General features: G+C 30.9%; 1 protein-coding gene across 1 annotated transcript in view; it reads left to right on the plus strand.

Moving 5' to 3' along the window:
* LOC148506368 (uncharacterized) overlaps positions 1-24,482 on the plus strand; it is an 87,118-nt gene that overhangs the window by 46,342 nt on the left and 16,294 nt on the right. The window contains exon 9 of the mRNA XM_088446917.1: positions 308-661. Coding sequence (XP_088303043.1) covers positions 308-661 — 354 coding nt within the window. The remainder of the gene's footprint in view (positions 1-307; positions 662-24,482) is intronic.

Here is a 24,482-nt window from a genome sequence, read left to right on the forward strand (position 1 = left end):
ATGTGCAGAGAGAGACCTGCACGGTGCAGCATTTGCGCATGCACAGCTCTACAACCATCGGAGATGTACATAAAACAGCAGGTTGATAGGTGTAAGTCAGCAACGCAGTTTTGTCACTCCTAGTTGTTTAATGTATGTGAATAAGGGGCACATTTTGAGCAAGAAAGACACTCGGACAGTTTTTGCAGGACCTGGCGAAACGAGAGTGTTATTTGGCACGACAGAAGCAACAAAATGAAAGAATACATCTGTAGGTATAAAATGCAATCTTGTTAAGAATATTCAGTCTATAAAAATGTATTTGCAGATCAGCGATGGCGCCCAGAGGTCGGGGACATAAACATTCCCAGACTGGGAGATAAGAAGAAAGTGTCACTGACCTGTGACATCTGCAGTTATTTCCCTGGTTATCTGACCGTGACCTGGTACAAGAAGAAGGATGGAAACGTGACGGAACTGGGAAATAAACTCCTATCATTCATGTCTAATTACACGGTGTCACTTAGTAAGAAGGGGGAGAAAGATCAGAATTTTACTCATGAATCTTGTCTGACATTTACCCCATCAATAAGAACAGACCAAGGGGCAGAATTCATCTGCAGAGTGGGACATCCCAACCTGGAGCAGCCGCTGGAGAGAAGCACAGGACCCCTAGATATAGGTGAGAGCGTTATCTGACAGGTGCTAGTAATACATAGGGTTGGCACAAAAGCCCAGTATACTGTGCTTATTACACTACTGTGTGATTAGCCGATATACTGTACTGTGTGATTAGATGATATACTGTACTGTATGATTAGATGATATACTGTACTGTATGATTAGCTGATATACTGTACTGTGTGATTAGCCGATATACTGTACTGTATGATTAGCTGATATACTGTACTGTATGATTAGATGATATACTGTACTGTATGATTAGATGATATACTGTACTGTATGATTAGCCGATATACTTTACTGTATGATAAGATGATATACTGTACTGTATGATTAGATGATATACTGTACTGTATGATTAGCCGATATACTGTACTGTATGATTAGATGATATACTGTACTGTATGATTAGCCGATATACTGTACTGTATGATTAGATGATATACTGTACTATATGATTAGATGATATACTGTACTGTGTGATTAGCCGATATACTGTACTGTATGATTAGCTGATATACTGTACTGTATGATTAGATGATATACTGTACTGTATGATTAGATGATATACTGTACTGTATGATTAGCCGATATACTTTACTGTATGATAAGATGATATACTGTACTGTATGATTAGATGATATACTGTACTGTATGATTAGCCGATATACTGTACTGTATGATTAGATGATATACTGTACTGTATGATTAGCCGATATACTGTACTGTATGATTAGATGATATACTGTACTATATGATTAGATGATATACTGTACTGTGTGATTAGCCGATATACTGTACTGTATGATTAGCTGATATACTGTACTGTATGATTAGATGATATACTGTACTGTATGATTAGATGATATACTGTATGATTAGCTGATATACTGTACTGTATGATTAGCCGATATACTGTACTGTATGATTAGCCGATATACTGTACTGTATGATTAGCTAATATACTGTACTGTATGATTAGCTAATATACTGTACTGTATGATTAGATGATATACTGTACTGTATGATTAGATGATATACTGTACTGTATGATTAGATGATATACTGTACTGTATGATTAGATGATATACTGTGCTGTATGATTAGATGATATACTGCACTGTATGATTAGCCAATATACTGTACTGTATGATTAGATGATATACTGTACTGTATGATTAGATGATATACTGTACTGTATGATTAGCTGATATACTGTACTGTATGATTAGATGATATACTGTACTGTATGATTAGCCAATATACTGTACTGTATGATTAGCTGATATACTGTACTGTATGATTAGATGATATACTGTACTGTGTGATTAGCTGATATACTGTACTGTATGATTAGATGATATACTGTACTCTATGATTAGCTGATATACTGTACTGTATGATTAGATGATATACTGTACTGTATGATTAGCCGATATACTGTACTGTATTAGATGATATACTGTACTGTATGATTAGCTGATATACTTTACTGTATGATTAGCTGATATACTGTACTGTATGATTAGCTGATATACTGTACTGTATGATTAGATGATATACTTTACTGTATGATTAGCTGATATACTGTACTGTATGATTAGCTGATATACTGTACTGTATGATTAGCTGATATACTGTACTGTATGATTAGATGATATACTGTACTGTATGATTAGCTGATATACTGTACTGTATGATTAGATGATATACTGTACTGTATGATTAGATATACTGTACTGTATGATTAGATATACTGTACTGTATGATTAGATGATATACTGTACTCTATGATTAGATGTTATACTGTACTGTATGATTAGCTAATATACTGTACTGTATGATTAGCTGATATACTTTACTGTATGATTAGCTGATATACTGTACTGTATGATTAGCTGATATACTGTACTGTATGATTAGATGATATACTTTACTGTATGATTAGCTGATATACTGTACTGTATGATTAGATGATATACTGTACTGTATGATTAGCCGATATACTGTACTGTATTAGATGATATACTGTACTGTATGATTAGCTGATATACTGTACTGTATGATTAGCTGATATACTGTACTGTATGATTAGCTGATATACTGTACTGTATTAGATGATATACTGTACTGTATGATTAGCTGATATACTGTACTGTATGATTAGATGATATACTGTACTGTATGATTAGCTGATATACTGTACTGTATGATTAGCCAATATACTGTACTGTATGATTAGATGATATACTGTACTGTATGATTAGCCAATATACTGTACTGTATGATTAGCTGATATACTGTACTGTATGATTAGCTGATATACTGTACTGTATGATTAGATGATATACTGTACTGTGTGATTAGATGATATACTGTACTGTATGATTAGATGTTATACTGTACTGTATGATTAGCTGATATACTTTACTGTATGATTAGCTGATATACTGTACTGTATGATTAGATGATATACTGTACTGTATGATTAGCTGATATACTGTACTGTATTAGATGATATTCTGTACTGTATGATTAGCTGATATACTGTACTGTATGATTAGCTGATATACTGTACTGTATGATTAGATGATATACTGTACTGTATGATTAGCCAATATACTGTACTGTATGATTAGATGATATACTGTACTGTATGATTAGCCGATATACTGTACTGTATGATTAGCTGATATACTGTACTGTATGATTAGATGATATACTGTACTGTGTGATTAGATGATATACTGTACTGTATGATTAGATGTTATACTGTACTGTATGATTAGATGTTATACTGTACTGTATGATTAGCTGATATACTGTACTGTATGATTAGATGATATACTGTACTGTATGATTAGCCGATATACTGTACTGTATTAGATGATATACTGTACTGTATGATTAGCTGATATACTGTACTGTATGATTAGATGATATACTGTACTGTATGATTAGCTAATATACTGTACTGTATGATTAGCTGATATACTGTACTGTATGATTAGCTGATATACTTTACTGTATGATTAGCTGATATACTGTACTGTATGATTAGCTGATATACTGTACTGTATGATTAGCTGATATACTGTACTGTATGATTAGCTGATATACTGTACTGTATTAGATGATATACTGTACTGTATGATTAGCTGATATACTGTACTGTATGATTAGATGATATACTGTACTGTATGATTAGCCAATATACTGTACTGTATGATTAGATGATATACTGTACTGTATGATTAGCCAATATACTGTACTGCATGATTAGCCGATATACTGTACTGCATGATTAGATGATATACTGTACTGTGTGATTAGATGATATACTGTACTGTATGATTAGATGTTATACTGTACTGTATGATTAGCTGATATACTGTACTGTATGATTAGCTGATATACTGTACTGTATGATTAGCTGATATACTTTACTGTATGATTAGCTGATATACTGTACTGTATGATTAGCTGATATACTGTACTGTATTAGATGATATACTGTACTGTATGATTAGTTGATATACTGTACTGTATGATTAGATGATATACTGTACTGTATGATTAGCCAATATACTGTACTGTATGATTAGATGATATACTGTACTGTATGATTAGCCAATATACTGTACTGTATGATTAGCTGATATACTGTACTGTATGATTAGATGATATACTGTACTGTGTGATTAGATGATATACTGTACTGTATGATTAGATGTTATACTGTACTGTATGATTAGCTGATATACTGTACTGTATGATTAGATGATATACTGTACTGTATGATTAGCCGATATACTGTACTGTATTAGATGATATACTGTACTGTATGATTAGCTGATATACTGTACTGTATGATTAGATGATATACTGTACTGTATGATTAGCTGATATACTGTACTGTATGATTAGCTGATATACTTTACTATATGATTAGCTGATATACTGTACTGTATGATTAGCCGATATACTGTACTGTATTAGATGATATACTGTACTGTATGATTAGCTGATATACTGTACTGTATGATTAGATGATATACTGTACTGTATGATTAGCTAATATACTGTACTGTATGATTAGCTGATATACTGTACTGTATGATTAGCTGAAATACTGTACTGTATGATTAGCTGATATACTGTACTGTATGATTATCCAATATACTGTACTGTATAATTAGCTGATATACTGTGCTGTATGATTAGATGATATACTGTACTGTGTGATTAGCTGATATACTGTACTGTATGATTAGATGATATACTGTACTGTATGATTAGATGATATACTGTACTGTATGATTAGCCGATATACTGTACTGTATTAGATGATATACTGTACTGTATGATTAGCTGATATACTGTACTGTATGATTAGATGATATACTGTACTGTATGATTAGCTAATATACTGTACTGTATGATTAGATGATATACTGTACTGTATGATTAGATGATATACTGTACTGTATGATTAGCTAATATACTGTACTGTATGATTAGATGATATACTGTACTGTATGATTAGATGTTATCTGTATGATTAGCCGATATACTGTACTGTATGATTAGCTAATATACTGTACTGTATGATTAGATGATATACTGTACTGTATGATTAGATGATATACTGTACTGTATGATCAGCTAATATACTGTACTGTATGATTAGACGATAACTGTATGATTAGCCGATATACTGTACTGTATGATTAGCTGATATACTGTACTGTATGATTAGATGATATACTGTACTGTATGATTAGATGATATACTGTATTGTATGATTAGCTGATATACTGTACTGTATGATTAGCCGATATACTTTACTGTATGATTAGCCGATATACTGTACTGTATGATTAGCTGATATACTGTACTGTATGATTAGATGATATACTGTATTGTATGATTAGCTGATATACTGTACTGTATGATTAGATGATATACTGTACTGTATGATTAGCTGATATACTGTACTGTATGATTAGATGATATACTGTACTGTATGATTAGCCAATATACTGTACTGTATGATTAGATGATATACTGTACTGTATGATTAGCTGATATACTGTACTGTATGATTAGATGATGTACTGTATGATTAGCCAATATACTGTACTGTATGATTAGATGATATACTGTACTGTGTGATTAGCTGATATACTGTACTGTATGATTAGATGATATACTGTACTGTATGATTAGCTGATATACTGTACTGTATGATTAGATGATATACTGTACTGTATGATTAGCCGATATACTGTACTGTATTAGATTATGTACTGTATGATTAGCTGATATACTGTACTGTATGATTAGATGATATACTGTACTGTATGATTAGCCGATATACTGTACTGTATTAGATTATGTACTGTATGATTAGATGATATACTGTACTGTATGATTAGATGATATACTGTACTGTATGATTAGCCGATATACTGTACTGTATTAGATTATGTACTGTATGATTAGCTAATATACTGTACTGTATGATTAGCTGATATACTGTACTGTATGATTAGCTGATATACTGTACTGTATGATTAGCTGATATACTTTACTGTATGATTAGCTGATATACTGTTCTGTATGATTAGATTATATACTGTACTGTATGATTAGCTGATATACTGTACTGTATTAGATGATATACTGTACTGTATGATTAGCTGATATACTGTACTGTATGATTAGATGATATACTGTACTGTATGATTAGCTAATATACTGTACTGTATGATTAGCTGATATACTTTACTGTATGATTAGCTGATATACTGTACTGTATGATTAGATGATATACTGTACTGTATGATTAGCTGATATACTGTACTGTATGATTATATGATATACTGTACTGTATGATTATATGATATACTGTACTGTATGATTAGATGATATACTGTACTGTATGATTAGATGATATCTGTATGATTAGCCGATATACTGTACTGTATGATTAGCTGATATACTGTACTGTATGATTAGCCGATATACTGTACTGTATGATTAGCTGATATACTGTACTGTGTGATTAGCTGATATACTGTACTATATGATTACATGATATACTGTGCTGTATGATTAGATGATATACTGTACTGTATGATTAGCCGATATACTGTACTGTATGATTAGTTGATATACTGTACTGTATGATTAGCTGATATACTGTACTGTATGATTAGATGATATACTGTACTGTATGATTAGATGATATACTGTACTGTATGATTAGCCAATATACTGTACTGTATGATTAGCTGATTTACTGTACTGTATGATTAGATGATATACTGTACTGTATGATTAGCTAATATACTGTACTGTATGATTAGATGATATACTGTACTGTATGATCAGCTAATATACTGTACTGTATGACTAGATGATAACTGTATGATTAGCCGATATACTGTACTGTATGATCAGCTGATATACTGTACTGTATGATCAGCTGATATACTGTACTGTGTGATTAGCTGATATACTGTACTATATGATTACATGATATACTGTGCTGTATGATTAGATGATATACTGTACTGTATGATTAGATGATATACTGTACTGTATGATTAGCTGATATACTGTACTGTATGATTAGCTAATATACTGTACTGTATGATTAGCTAATATACTGTACTGTATGATTAGCCGATATACTGTACTGTATGAATAGATGATATACTGTACTGTATGATTAGCTAATATACTGTACTGTATGATTAGCCGATATACTGTACTGTATGATTAGCTGATATACTGTACTGTATGATTAGATGTGATTAGCTGATATACTGTACTGTATGATTAGATGATATACTGTATGATTAGCTGATATACTGTACTGTATGATTAGCTGCTATACTGTACTGTATGATTAGCCGATGTACTGTATGATTAGCCGATATACTGTACTGTATGATTAGCTAATATACTGTACTGTATGATTAGCTGATATACTGTACTGTATGATTAGATGATATACTGTACTGTATGATTAGCCGATATACTGTACTGTATTAGATGATATACTGTACTGTATGATTAGCTGATATACTGTACTGTATGATTAGCCAATATACTGTACTGTATGATTAGCTGATATACTGTACTGTATGATTAGATGATCTACTGTACTGTGTGATTAGCTGATATACTGTACTGTATGATTAGATGATATACTGTACTCTATGATTAGCTGATATACTGTACTGTATGATTAGATGATATACTGTACTGTATGATTAGCCGATATACTGTACTGTATTAGATGATATACTGTACTGTATGATTAGCTGATATACTGTACTGTATGATTAGCTGATATACTTTACTGTATGATTAGCTGATATACTGTACTGTATGATTAGCCAATATACTGTACTGTATGATTAGCCGATATACTGTACTGTATGATTAGATGATATACTGTACTGTGTGATTAGATGATATACTGTACTGTATGATTAGATGTTATACTGTACTGTATGATTAGCTGATATACTGTACTGTATGATTAGATGATATACTGTACTGTATGATTAGATGATATACTGTACTGTATGATTAGCCGATATACAGTACTGTATTAGCTGATATACTGTACTGTATGATTAGCTGATATACTATACTGTATGATTAGCTGATATACTGTACTGTATGATTAGCCGATATACTGTACTGTATTAGATGATATACTGTACTGTATGATTAGCTGATATACTGTACTGTATGATTAGATGATATACTGTACTGTATGATTAGCTAATATACTGTACTGTATGATTAGCTGATATACTGTACTGTATGATTAGATGATATACTGTACTGTATGATTAGCTAATATACTGTACTGTATGATTAGCTGATATACTGTACTGTATGATTAGCTGAAATACTGTACTGTATGATTAGCTGATATACTTTACTGTATGATTAGATGATATCTGTATGATTAGCTGAAATACTGTACTGTATGATTAGCTGAAATACTGTACTGTATGATTAGCTGATATACTGTACTGTATGATTAGCTGTTATACTGTACTGTATGATTAGCTGATATACTTTACTGTATGATTAGATGATGTACTGTATGATTAGCCAATATACTGTACTGTATGATTAGCTGATATACTGTGCTGTATGATTAGATGATATACTGTACTGTATGATTAGATGATATACTGTACTGTATTAGATGATATACTGTACTGTATGATTAGCTGATATACTGTACTGTATGATTAGATGATATACTGTACTGTATGATTAGCTAATATACTGTACTGTATGATTAGATGATATACTGTACTGTATGATTAGCTAATATACTGTACTGTATGATTAGATGATATACTGTACTGTATGATTAGATGATATCTGTATGATTAGCCGATATACTGTACTGTATGATTAGCTAAAATACTGTACTGTATGATTAGATGATATACTGTACTGTATGATCAGCTAATATACTGTACTGTATGATTAGACGATAACTGTATGATTAGCCGATATACTGTACTGTATGATTAGCTGATATACTGTACTGTATGATTAGATGATATACTGTACTGTATGATTAGATGATATACTGTATTGTATGATTAGCCGATATACTGTACTGTATGATTAGCCGATATACTTTACTGTATGATTAGCCGATATACTGTACTGTATGATTAGCTGATATACTGTACTGTATGATTAGATGATATACTGTATTGTATGATTAGCTGATATACTGTACTGTATGATTAGCTGATATACTGTACTGTATGATTAGCTGATATACTGTACTGTATGATTAGATGATATACTGTACTGTATGATTAGCCAATATACTGTACTGTATGATTAGATGATATACTGTACTGTATGATTAGCTGATATACTGTACTGTATGATTAGATGATGTACTGTATGATTAGCCAATATACTGTACTGTATGATTAGATGATATACTGTACTGTGATTAGCTGATATACTGTACTGTATGATTAGATGATATACTGTACTGTATGATTAGCTGATATACTGTACTGTATGATTAGATGATATACTGTACTGTATGATTAGCCGATATACTGTACTGTATTAGATTATGTACTGTATGATTAGCTGATATACTGTACTGTATGATTAGATGATATACTGTACTGTATGATTAGCCGATATACTGTACTGTATTAGATTATGTACTGTATGATTAGCTGATATACTGTACTGTATGATTAGATGATATACTGTACTGTATGATTAGCCGATATACTGTACTGTATTAGATTATGTACTGTATGATTAGCTAATATACTGTACTGTATGATTAGCTGATATACTGTACTGTATGATTAGATGATATACTGTACTGTATGATTAGCTAATATACTGTACTGTATGATTAGCTGATATACTGTACTGTATGATTAGATGATATACTGTACTGTATGATTAGATGATATACTGTACTGTATGATTAGCTGATATACTGTACTGTATGATTAGATGATATACTGTACTGTATGATTAGCTGATATACTGTACTGTATGATTAGATGATATACTGTACTGTATGATTAGATGATATACTGTACTTTATGATTAGCCGCTATACTGTACTGTATGATTAGCCGATATACTGTACTGTATGATTAGCCGATATACTGTACTGTATGATTAGCTAATATACTGTACTGTATGATTAGATGATATACTGTACTGTATGATTAGATGATATACTGTTCTGTATGATTAGATGATATACTGTATGATTAGCCGATGTACTGTATGATTAGATGATATACTGTACTGTATGATTAGCTTATATACTGTACTGTATGATTAGATGATATACTGTACTGTATGATTAGCCAATATACTGTACTGTATGATTAGCCGATATACTGTACTGTATGATTAGCCAATATACTGTACTGTATGATTAGCTGATATACTGTACTGTATGATTAGATGATATACTGTACTGTATGATTAGCCGATATACTGTACTGTATTAGATGATATACTGTACTGTATGATTAGCTGATATACTGTACTGTATGATTAGATGATATACTGTACTGTATGATTAGCTAATATACTGTACTGTATGATTAGAAGATATACTGTACTGTATGATTAGCTGATATACTGTACTGTATGATTAGAAGATATACTGTACTGTATGATTAGCTGATATACTGTACTGTATGATTAGCTGATATACTTTACTGTATGATTAGCTGATATACTGTACTGTATGATTAGCTGATATACTGTACTGTATGATTAGCTGATATACTGTACTGTATGATTAGATGATATACTGTACTGTATGATTAGATGATATACTGTACTGTATGATTAGCCAATATACTGTACTGTATGATTAGATGATATACTGTACTGTATGATTAGCCGATATACTGTATTGTATGATTAGATGATATACTGTACTGTGCGATTAGATGATATACTGTACTGTATGATTAGATGATATACTGTATGATTAGCCGATATACTGTACTGTATGATTAGATGATATACTGATTTGTATGATTAGCTTATATACTGTACTGTATGATTAGATGATATACTGTACTGTATGATTAGCCAATATACTGTACTGTATGATTAGATGATATACTGTACTGTATGATTAGCCAATATACTGTACTGTATGATTAGCTGATATACTGTACTGTATGATTAGATGATATACTGTACTGTATGATTAGCCGATATACTGTACTGTATTAGATGATATACTGTACTGTATGATTAGCTGATATACTGTACTGTATGATTAGCTGATATACTGTACTGTATGATTAGCTAATATACTGTACTGTATGATTAGCTGATATACTGTACTGTATGATTAGCTGATATACTTTACTGTATGATTAGCTGATATACTTTACTGTATGATTAGCTGATATACTGTACTGTATGATTAGATGATATACTGTACTGTATGATTAGATGATATACTGTACTGTATGATTAGCCAATATACTGTACTGTATGATTAGATGATATACTGTACTGTATGATTAGCCAATATACTGTACTGTATGATTAGCCAATATACTGTACTGTATGATTAGCCGATATACTGTACTGTATGATTAGATGATATACTGTACTGTGTGATTAGATGTTATACTGTACTGTATGATTAGCTGATATACTGTACTGTATGATTAGCTGATATACTTTACTGTATGATTAGCTGATATACTGTACTGTATTAGATGATATACTGTACTGTATGATTAGCTGATATACTGTACTGTATGATTAGCTGATATACTGTACTGTATGATTAGATGATATACTGTACTGTGTGATTAGATGATATACTGTACTGTATGATTAGATGTTATACTGTACTGTATGATTAGCTGATATACTGTACTGTATGATTAGATGATATACTGTACTGTATGATTAGATGATATACTGTACTGTATGATTAGCCGATATACTGTACTGTATTAGATGATATACTGTACTGTATGATTAGCTGATATACTGTACTGTATGATTAGATGATATACTGTACTGTATGATTAGCTAATATACTGTACTGTATGATTAGCTGATATACTGTACTGTATGATTAGATGATATACTGTACTGTATGATTAGCTAATATACTGTACTGTATGATTAGCTGATATACTGTACTGTATGATTAGCTGAAATACTGTACTGTATGATTAGCTGATATACTGTACTGTATGATTAGCTGTTATACTGTACTGTATGATTAGCTGATATACTTTACTGTATGATTAGATGATATCTGTATGATTAGCCGATATACTGTACTGTATGATTAGCTAATATACTGTACTGTATGATTAGCTGAAATACTGTACTGTATGATTAGCTGATATACTGTACTGTATGATTAGCTGTTATACTGTACTGTATGATTAGCTGATATACTGTACTGTATGATTAGATGATATACTGTACTGTATGATTAGCTGATATACTGTACTGTATGATTAGCTGTTATACTGTACTGTATGATTAGCTGATATACTTTACTGTATGATTAGCTGATATACTGTACTGTATGATTAGCTGATATACTGTGCTGTATGATTAGATGATATACTGTACTGTGTGATTAGCTGATATACTGTACTGTGTGATTAGCTGATATACTGTACTGTATGATTAGATGATATACTGTACTGTATGATTAGATGATATACTGTACTGTATGATTAGCTGTTATACTGTACTGTATGATTAGCTGATATACTTTACTGTATGATTAGATGATATACTGTACTGTATGATTAGCTGATATACTGTGCTGTATGATTAGATGATATACTGTACTGTGTGATTAGCTGATATACTGTACTGTATGATTAGATGATATACTGTACTGTATGATTAGATGATATACTGTACTGTATGATTAGCCGATATACTGTACTGTATTAGATGATATACTGTACTGTATGATTAGCTGATATACTGTACTGTATGATTAGATGATATACTGTACTGTATGATTAGCTAATATACTGTACTGTATGATTAGATGATATACTGTACTGTATGATTAGCTAATATACTGTACTGTATGATTAGATGATATACTGTACTGTATGATTAGATGATATACTGTACTGTATGATCAGCTAATATACTGTACTGTATGATTAGACGATAACTGTATGATTAGCCGATATACTGTACTGTATGATTAGATGATATACTGTACTGTATGATTAGATGATATACTGTATTGTATGATTAGCTGATATACTGTACTGTATGATTAGCCGATATACTTTACTGTATGATTAGCCGATATACTGTACTGTATGATTAGCTGATATACTGTACTGTATGATTAGATGATATACTGTATTGTATGATTAGCTGATATACTGTACTGTATGATTAGATGATATACTGTACTGTATGATTAGCTGATATACTGTACTGTATGATTAGATGATATACTGTACTGTATGATTAGCCAATATACTGTACTGTATGATTAGATGATATACTGTACTGTATGATTAGCTGATATACTGTACTTTTTGATTAGATGATGTACTGTATGATTAGCCAATATACTGTACTGTATGATTAGATGATATACTGTACTGTGATTAGCTGATATACTGTACTGTATGATTAGATGATATACTGTACTGTATGATTAGCTGATATACTGTACTGTGTGATTAGCCGATATACTGTACTGTATGATTAGCTGATATACTGTACTGTATGATTAGATGATATACTGTACTGTATGATTAGATGATATACTGTACTGTATGATTAGCCGATATACTTTACTGTATGATTAGCCGATATACTGTACTGTATTAGATTATGTACTGTATGATTAGCTGATATACTGTACGGTATGATTAGATGATATACTGTACTGTATGATTAGCCGATATACTGTACTGTATTAGATTATGTACTGTATGATTAGCTAATATACTGTACTGTATGATTAGCTGATATACTGTACTGTATGATTAGCTGATATACTTTACTGTATGATTAGCTGATATACTGTTCTGTATGATTAGATTATATACTGTACTGTATGATTAGCTGATATACTGTACTGTATTAGATGATATACTGTACTGTATGATTAGCTGATATACTGTACTGTATGATTAGATGATATACTGTACTGTATGATTAGCTAATATACTGTACTGTATGATTAGCTGATATACTTTACTGTATGATTAGCTGATATACTGTACTGTATGATTAGCTGATATACTGTACTGTATGATTAGATGATATACTGTACTGTATGATTAGCTGATATACTGTACTATATGATTATATGATATACTGTACTGTATGATTAGCTGATATACTGTACTGTATGATTAGATGATATACTGTACTGTATGATTAGATGATATCTGTATGATTAGCCGATATACTGTACTGTATGATTAGCTGATATACTGTACTGTATGATTAGCCGATATACTGTACTGTATGATTAGCTGATATACTGTACTGTGTGATTAGCTGATATACTGTACTATATGATTACATGATATACTGTGCTGTATGATTAGATGATATACTGTACTGTATGATTAGCCGATATACTGTACTGTATGATTAGTTGATATACTGTACTGTATGATTAGCTGATATACTGTACTGTATGATTAGATGATATACTGTACTGTATGATTAGCCGATATACTGTACTGTATGATTAGCTGATTTACTGTACTGTATGATTAGATGATATACTGTACTGTATGATTAGCTAATATACTGTACTGTATGATTAGATGATATACTGTACTGTATGATCAGCTAATATACTGTACTGTATGATTAGATGATAACTGTATGATTAGCCGATATACTGTACTGTATGATTAGCTGATATACTGTACTGTGTGATCAGCTGATATACTGTACTATATGATTACATGATATACTGTGCTGTATGATTAGATGATATACTGTACTGTATGATTAGATGATATACTGTACTGTATGATTAGCTAATATACTGTACTGTATGATTAGATGATATACTGTACTGTATGATTAGCCGATATACTGTACTGTATGAATAGATATACTGTACTGTATGATTAGCTAATATACTGTACTGTATGATTAGCCGATATACTGTACTGTATGATTAGCTGATATACTGTACTGTATGATTAGATGATATACTGTATGATTAGCTGATATACTGTACTGTATGATTAGCTAATATACTGTACTGTATGATTAGCTGATATACTGTACTGTATGATTAGATGATATACTGTACTGTATGATTAGCCGATATACTGTACTGTATTAGATGATATACTGTACTGTATGATTAGCTGATATACTGTACTGTATGATTAGCCAATATACTGTACTGTATGATTAGCTGATATACTGTACTGTATGATTAGATGATATACTGTACTGTGTGATTAGCTGATATACTGTACTGTATGATTAGATGATATACTGTACTCTATGATTAGCTGATATACTGTACTGTATGATTAGATGATATACTGTACTGTATGATTAGCCGATATACTGTACTGTATTAGATGATATACTGTACTGTATGATTAGCTGATATACTGTACTGTATGATTAGCTGATATACTTTACTGTATGATTAGCTGATATACTGTACTGTATGATTAGCTGATATACTGTACTGTATGATTAGAAGATATACTTTACTGTATGATTAGCCGATATACTGTACTGTATTAGATGATATACTGTACTGTATGATTAGCTGATATACTGTACTGTATGATTAGCTAATATACTGTACTGTATGATTAGCTGATCTACTGTACTGTATGATTAGCTGATATACTTTACTGTATGATTAGCTGATATACTGTACTGTATGATTAGATGATATACTGTACTGTATTAGATGATATACTGTACTGTATGATTAGCTGATATACTGTACTGTATGATTAGATGATATACTGTACTGTATGATTAGCTAATATACTGTACTGTATGATTAGCTGATATACTGTACTGTATGATTAGATGATATACTGTACTGTATGATTAGCTAATATACTGTACTGTATGATTAGCTGATATACTGTACTGTATGATTAGCTGATATACTGTACTGTATGATTAGCTGATATACTGTACTGTATGATTAGATGATATACTGTACTGTATGATTAGCTAATATACTGTACTGTATGATTAGCTGGTATACTGTACTGTATGATTAGATGATATACTGTACTGTATGATTAGCTAATATACTGTACTGTATGATTAGCTGATATACTGTACTGTATGATTAGATGATATACTGTACTGTATGATTAGCTGCTATACTGTACTGTATGATTAGCCGATATACTGTACTGTATGATTAGCCGATATACTGTACTGTATGATTAGCCGATATACTGTACTGTATGATTAGATATACTGTACTGTATGATTAGATGATATACTGTACTGTATGATTAGATGATATCTGTATGATTAGCCGATATACTGTACTGTATGATTAGATGATATACTGTACTGTATGATTAGATGATATACTGTACTGTATGATTAGCTGATATACTGTACTGTATGATTAGATGATATACTGTACTGTATGATTAGCTGATATACTGTACTGTATGATTAGCTGATATACTGTACTGTATGATTAGATGATATACTGTACTGTATGATTAGCCGCTATACTGTACTGTATGATTAGCCGATATACTGTACTGTATGATTAGCCGATATACTGTACTGTATGATTAGCTAATATACTGTACTGTATGATTAGATGATATACTGTACTGTATGATTAGATGATATACTGTTCTGTATGATTAGATGATATACTGTATGATTAGCCGATATACTGTACTGTATGATTAGATGATATACTGTACTGTATGATTAGCTTATATACTGTACTGTATGATTAGATGATATACTGTACTGTATGATTAGCCAATATACTGTACTGTATGATTAGCCGATATACTGTACTGTATGATTAGCCAATATACTGTACTGTATGATTAGCTGATATACTGTACTGTATGATTAGATGATATACTGTACTGTATGATTAGCCGATATACTGTACTGTATTAGATGATATACTGTACTGTATGATTAGCTGATATACTGTACTGTATGATTAGATGATATACTGTACTGTATGATTAGCTAATATACTGTACTGTATGATTAGAAGATATACTGTACTGTATGATTAGCTGATATACTGTACTGTATGATTAGAAGATATACTGTACTGTATGATTAGCTGATATACTGTACTGTATGATTAGCTGATATACTTTACTGTATGATTAGCTGATATACTGTACTGTATGATTAGCTGATATACTGTACTGTATGATTAGCTGATATACTGTACTGTATGATTAGATGATATACTGTACTGTATGATTAGATGATATACTGTACTGTATGATTAGCCAATATACTGTACTGTATGATTAGATGATATACTGTACTGTATGATTAGCCGATATACTGTACTGTATGATTAGATGATATACTGTACTGTGTGATTAGATGATATACTGTACTGTATGATTAGATGATATACTGTATGATTAGCCGATATACTGTACTGTATGATTAGATGATATACTGATTTGTATGATTAACTTATATACTGTACTGTATGATTAGATGATATACTGTACTGTATGATTAGCCAATATACTGTACTGTATGATTAGATGATATACTGTACTGTATGATTAGCCAATATACTGTACTGTATGATTAGCTGATATACTGTACTGTATGATTAGATGATATACTGTACTGTATGATTAGCCGATATACTGTACTGTATTAGATGATATACTGTACTGTATGATTAGCTGATATACTGTACTGTATGATTAGATGATATACTGTACTGTATGATTAGCTAATATACTGTACTGTATGATTAGATGATATACTGTACTGTATGATTAGCTGATATACTGTACTGTATGATTAGCTGATATACTTTACTGTATGATTAGCTGATATACTGTACTGTATGATTAGCTGATATACTGTACTGTATGATTAGCTGATATACTTTACTGTATGATTAGCTGATATACTGTACTGTATGATTAGCTGATATACTGTACTGTATGATTAGATGATATACTGTACTGTATGATTAGATGATATACTGTACTGTATGATTAGCCAATATACTGTACTGTATGATTAGATGATATACTGTACTGTATGATTAGCCAATATACTGTACTGTATGATTAGCCAATATACTGTACTGTATGATTAGCCGATATACTGTACTGTATGATTAGATGATATACTGTACTGTGTGATTAGATGTTATACTGTACTGTATGATTAGCTGATATACTGTACTGTATGATTAGCTGATATACTTTACTGTATGATTAGCTGATATACTGTACTGTATGATTAGCTGATATACTGTACTGTATTAGATGATATACTGTACTGTATGATTAGCTGATATACTGTACTGTATGATTAGCTGATATACTGTACTGTATGATTAGATGATATACTGTACTGTATGATTAGCCAATATACTGTACTGTATGATTAGATGATATACTGTACTGTATGATTAGCCAATATACTGTACTGTATGATTAGCTGATATACTGTACTGTATGATTAGATGATATACTGTACTGTGTGATTAGATGATATACTGTACTGTATGATTAGATGTTATACTGTACTGTATGATTAGCTGATATACTGTACTGTATGATTAGATATACTGTACTGTATGATTAGATGATATACTGTACTGTATGATTAGCCGATATACTGTACTGTATTAGATGATATACTGTACTGTATGATTAGCTGATATACTGTACTGTATGATTAGATGATATACTGTACTGTATGATTAGCTAATATACTGTACTGTATGATTAGCTGATATACTGTACTGTATGATTAGATGATATACTGTACTGTATGATTAGATGATATACTGTACTGTATGATTAGATGATATACTGTACTGTATGATTAGCTGATATACTGTACTGTATGATTAGCTGAAATACTGTACTGTATGATTAGCTGATATACTGTACTGTATGATTAGCTGTTATACTGTACTGTATGATTAGCTGATATACTTTACTGTATGATTAGATGATATCTGTATGATTAGCCGATATACTGTACTGTATGATTAGCTAATATACTGTACTGTATGATTAGCTGATATACTGTACTGTATGATTAGCTGTTATACTGTACTGTATGATTAGCTGATATACTTTACTGTATGATTAGATGATATACTGTACTGTATGATTAGCTGATATACTGTACTGTATGATTAGCTGTTATACTGTACTGTATGATTAGCTGATATACTTTACTGTATGATTAGCTGATATACTGTACTGTATGATTAGCTGATATACTGTGCTGTATGATTAGATGATATACTGTACTGTGTGATTAGCTGATATACTGTACTGTATGATTAGATGATATACTGTACTGTATGATTAGATGATATACTGTACTGTATGATTAGATGATATACTGTACTGTATGATTAGCTGATATACTTTACTGTATGATTAGATGATATACTGTACTGTATGATTAGCTGATATACTGTGCTGTATGATTAGATGGTATACTGTACTGTGTGATTAGCTGATATACTGTACTGTATGATTAGATGATATACTGTACTGTATGATTAGATGATATACTGTACTGTATGATTAGCCGATATACTGTACTGTATTAGATGATATACTGTACTGTATGATTAGCTGATATACTGTACTGTATGATTAGATGATATACTGTACTGTATGATTAGCTAATATACTGTACTGTATGATTAGATGATATACTGTACTGTATGATTAGCTAATATACTGTACTGTATGATTAGATGATATACTGTACTGTATGATTAGATGATATACTGTACTGTATGATCAGCTAATATACTGTACTGTATGATTAGACGATAACTGTATGATTAGCCGATATACTGTACTGTATGATTAGATGATATACTGTACTGTATGATTAGATGATATACTGTATTGTATGATTAGCTGATATACTGTACTGTGATTAGCTGATATACTGTACTGTATGATTAGATGATATACTGTACTGTATGATTAGCTGATATACTGTACTGTGTGATTAGCCGATATACTGTACTGTATGATTAGCTGATATACTGTACTGTATGATTAGATGATATACTGTACTGTATGATTAGATGATATACTGTACTGTATGATTAGCCGATATACTTTACTGTATGATTAGCCGATATACTGTACTGTATTAGATTATGTACTGTATGATTAGCTGATATACTGTACTGTATGATTAGATGATATACTGTACTGTATGATTAGCCGATATACTGTACTGTATTAGATTATGTACTGTATGATTAGCTGATATACTGTACTGTATGATTAGCCGATATACTGTACTGTATTAGATTATGTACTTTATGATTAGCTAATATACTGTACTGTATGATTAGCTGATATACTGTACTGTATGATTAGCTGATATACTTTACTGTATGATTAGCTGATATACTGTTCTGTATGATTAGATTATATACTGTACTGTATGATTAGCTGATATACTGTACTGTATTAGATGATATACTGTACTGTATGATTAGCTGATATACTGTACTGTATGATTAGATGATATACTGTACTGTATGATTAGCTAATATACTGTACTGTATGATTAGCTGATATACTTTACTGTATGATTAGCTGATATACTGTACTGTATGATTAGCTGATATACTGTACTGTATGATTAGATGATATACTGTACTGTATGATTAGCTGATATACTGTACTATATGATTATATGATATACTGTACTGTATGATTAGCTGATATACTGTACTGTATGATTAGATGATATACTGTACTGTATGATTAGATGATATCTGTATGATTAGCCGATATACTGTACTGTATGATTAGCTGATATACTGTACTGTATGATTAGCCGATATACTGTACTGTATGATTAGCTGATATACTGTACTGTGTGATTAGCTGATATACTGTACTATATGATTACATGATATACTGTGCTGTATGATTAGATGATATACTGTACTGTATGATTAGCCGATATACTGTACTGTATGATTAGTTGATATACTGTACTGTATGATTAGCTGATATACTGTACTGTATGATTAGATGATATACTGTACTGTATGATTAGCCAATATACTGTACTGTATGATTAGCTGATTTACTGTACTGTATGATTAGATGATATACTGTACTGTATGATTAGCTAATATACTGTACTGTATGATTAGATGATATACTGTACTGTATGATCAGCTAATATACTGTACTGTATGATTAGATGATAACTGTATGATTAGCCGATATACTGTACTGTATGATTAGCTGATATACTGTACTGTGTGATCAGCTGATATACTGTACTATATGATTACATGATATACTGTGCTGTATGATTAGATGATATACTGTACTGTATGATTAGATGATATACTGTACTGTATGATTAGCTAATATACTGTACTGTATGATTAGATGATATACTGTACTGTATGATTAGCCGATATACTGTACTGTATGAATAGATATACTGTACTGTATGATTAGCTAATATACTGTACTGTATGATTAGCCGATATACTGTACTGTATGATTAGCTGATACACTGTACTGTATGATTAGATGATATACTGTATGATTAGCTGATATACTGTACTGTATGATTAGCTAATATACTGTACTGTATGATTAGCTGATATACTGTACTGTATGATTAGATGATATACTGTACTGTATGATTAGCCGATATACTGTACTGTATTAGATGATATACTGTACTGTATGATTAGCTGATATACTGTACTGTATGATTAGCCAATATACTGTACTGTATGATTAGCTGATATACTGTACTGTATGATTAGATGATATACTGTACTGTGTGATTAGCTGATATACTGTACTGTATGATTAGATGATATACTGTACTCTATGATTAGCTGATATACTGTACTGTATGATTAGATGATATACTGTACTGTATGATTAGCCGATATACTGTACTGTATTAGATGATATACTGTACTGTATGATTAGCTGATATACTGTACTGTATGATTAGCTGATATACTTTACTGTATGATTAGCTGATATACTGTACTGTATGATTAGCTGATATACTGTACTGTATGATTAGAAGATATACTTTACTGTATGATTAGCCAATATACTGTACTGTATTAGATGATATACTGTACTGTATGATTAGCTGATATACTGTACTGTATGATTAGCTGATATACTGTACTGTATGATTAGATGATATACTGTACTGTATGATTAGCTAATATACTGTACTGTATGATTAGCTGGTATACTGTACTGTATGATTAGATGATATACTGTACTGTATGATTAGCTAATATACTGTACTGTATGATTAGATGATATACTGTACTGTATGATTAGCTGCTATACTGTACTGTATGATTAGCCGATATACTGTACTGTATGATTAGCCGATATACTGTACTGTATGATTAGATATACTGTACTGTATGATTAGATGATATACTGTACTGTATGATTAGATGATATCTGTATGATTAGCCGATATACTGTACTGTATGATTAGATGATATACTGTACTGTATGATTAGCTTATATACTGTACTGTATGATTAGATGATATACTGTACTGTATGATTAGCTAATATACTGTACTGTATGATTAGCTGATATACTGTACTGTATGATTAGCTGATATACTTTACTATATGATTAGCTGATATACTGTACTGTATGATTAGCCGATATACTGTACTGTATTAGATGATATACTGTACTGTATGATTAGCTGATATACTGTACTGTATGATTAGCTAATATACTGTACTGTATGATTAGCTGATATACTGTACTGTATGATTAGATGATATACTGTACTGTATGATTAGCTAATATACTGTACTGTATGATTAGCTGATATACTGTACTGTATGATTAGCTGAAATACTGTACTGTATGATTAGCTGATATACTGTACTGTATGATTAGCTGTTATACTGTACTGTATGTTTAGCTGATATACTTTACTGTATGATTAGATGATATACTGTACTGTATGATTAGCCGATATACTGTACTGTATGATTAGCTGATATACTGTACTGTATGATTAGATGATATACTGTACTGTATGATTAGATGATATACTGTACTGTATGATTAGCCGATATACTGTACTGTATGATTAGCTGATATACTGTACTGTATGATTAGATGATATACTGTACTGTATGATTAGATGATATACTGTACTGTATGATTAGCCGATATACTGTACTGTATTAGATGATATACTGTACTGTATGATTAGCTGATATACTGTACTGTATGATTAGATGATATACTGTACTGTATGATTAGCTAATATACTGTACTGTATGATTAGCTGATATACTGTACTGTATGATTAGCTGATATACTTTACTATATGATTAGCCGATATACTGTACTGTATTAGATGATATACTGTACTGTATGATTAGCTGATATACTGTACTGTATGATTAGCTAATATACTGTACTGTATGATTAGCTAATATACTGTACTGTATGATTAGCTGATATACTGTACTGTATGATTAGCTAATATACTGTACTGTATGATTAGCTGATATACTGTACTGTATGATTAGCTGAAATACTGTACTGTATGATTAGCTGATATACTGTACTGTATGATTAGCTGTTATACTGTATTGTATGATTAGCTGATATACTTTACTGTATGATTAGATGATATACTGTACTGTATGATTAGCCGATATACTGTACTGTATGATTAGCTGATATACTGTACTGTATGATTAGATGATACACTGTACTGTGTGATTAGCTGATATACTGTACTGTATGATTAGATGATATACTGTACTGTATGATTAGATGATATACTGTACTGTACTGTATTAGATGATATACTGTACTGTATTAGATGATATACTGTACTGTATGATTAGCTGATATACTGTACTGTATGATTAGATGATATACTGTACTGTATGATTAGCTAATATACTGTACTGTATGATTAGATGATATACTGTACTGTATGATTAGATGATATACTGTACTGTATGATCA

The sequence above is a fragment of the Taudactylus pleione genome, unplaced genomic scaffold (assembly GCF_031769625.1).
Source record: "Taudactylus pleione unplaced genomic scaffold, aTauple2 ptg000407l, whole genome shotgun sequence".
NCBI classification, from domain to species: Eukaryota; Metazoa; Chordata; class Amphibia; order Anura; family Myobatrachidae; genus Taudactylus; species Taudactylus pleione.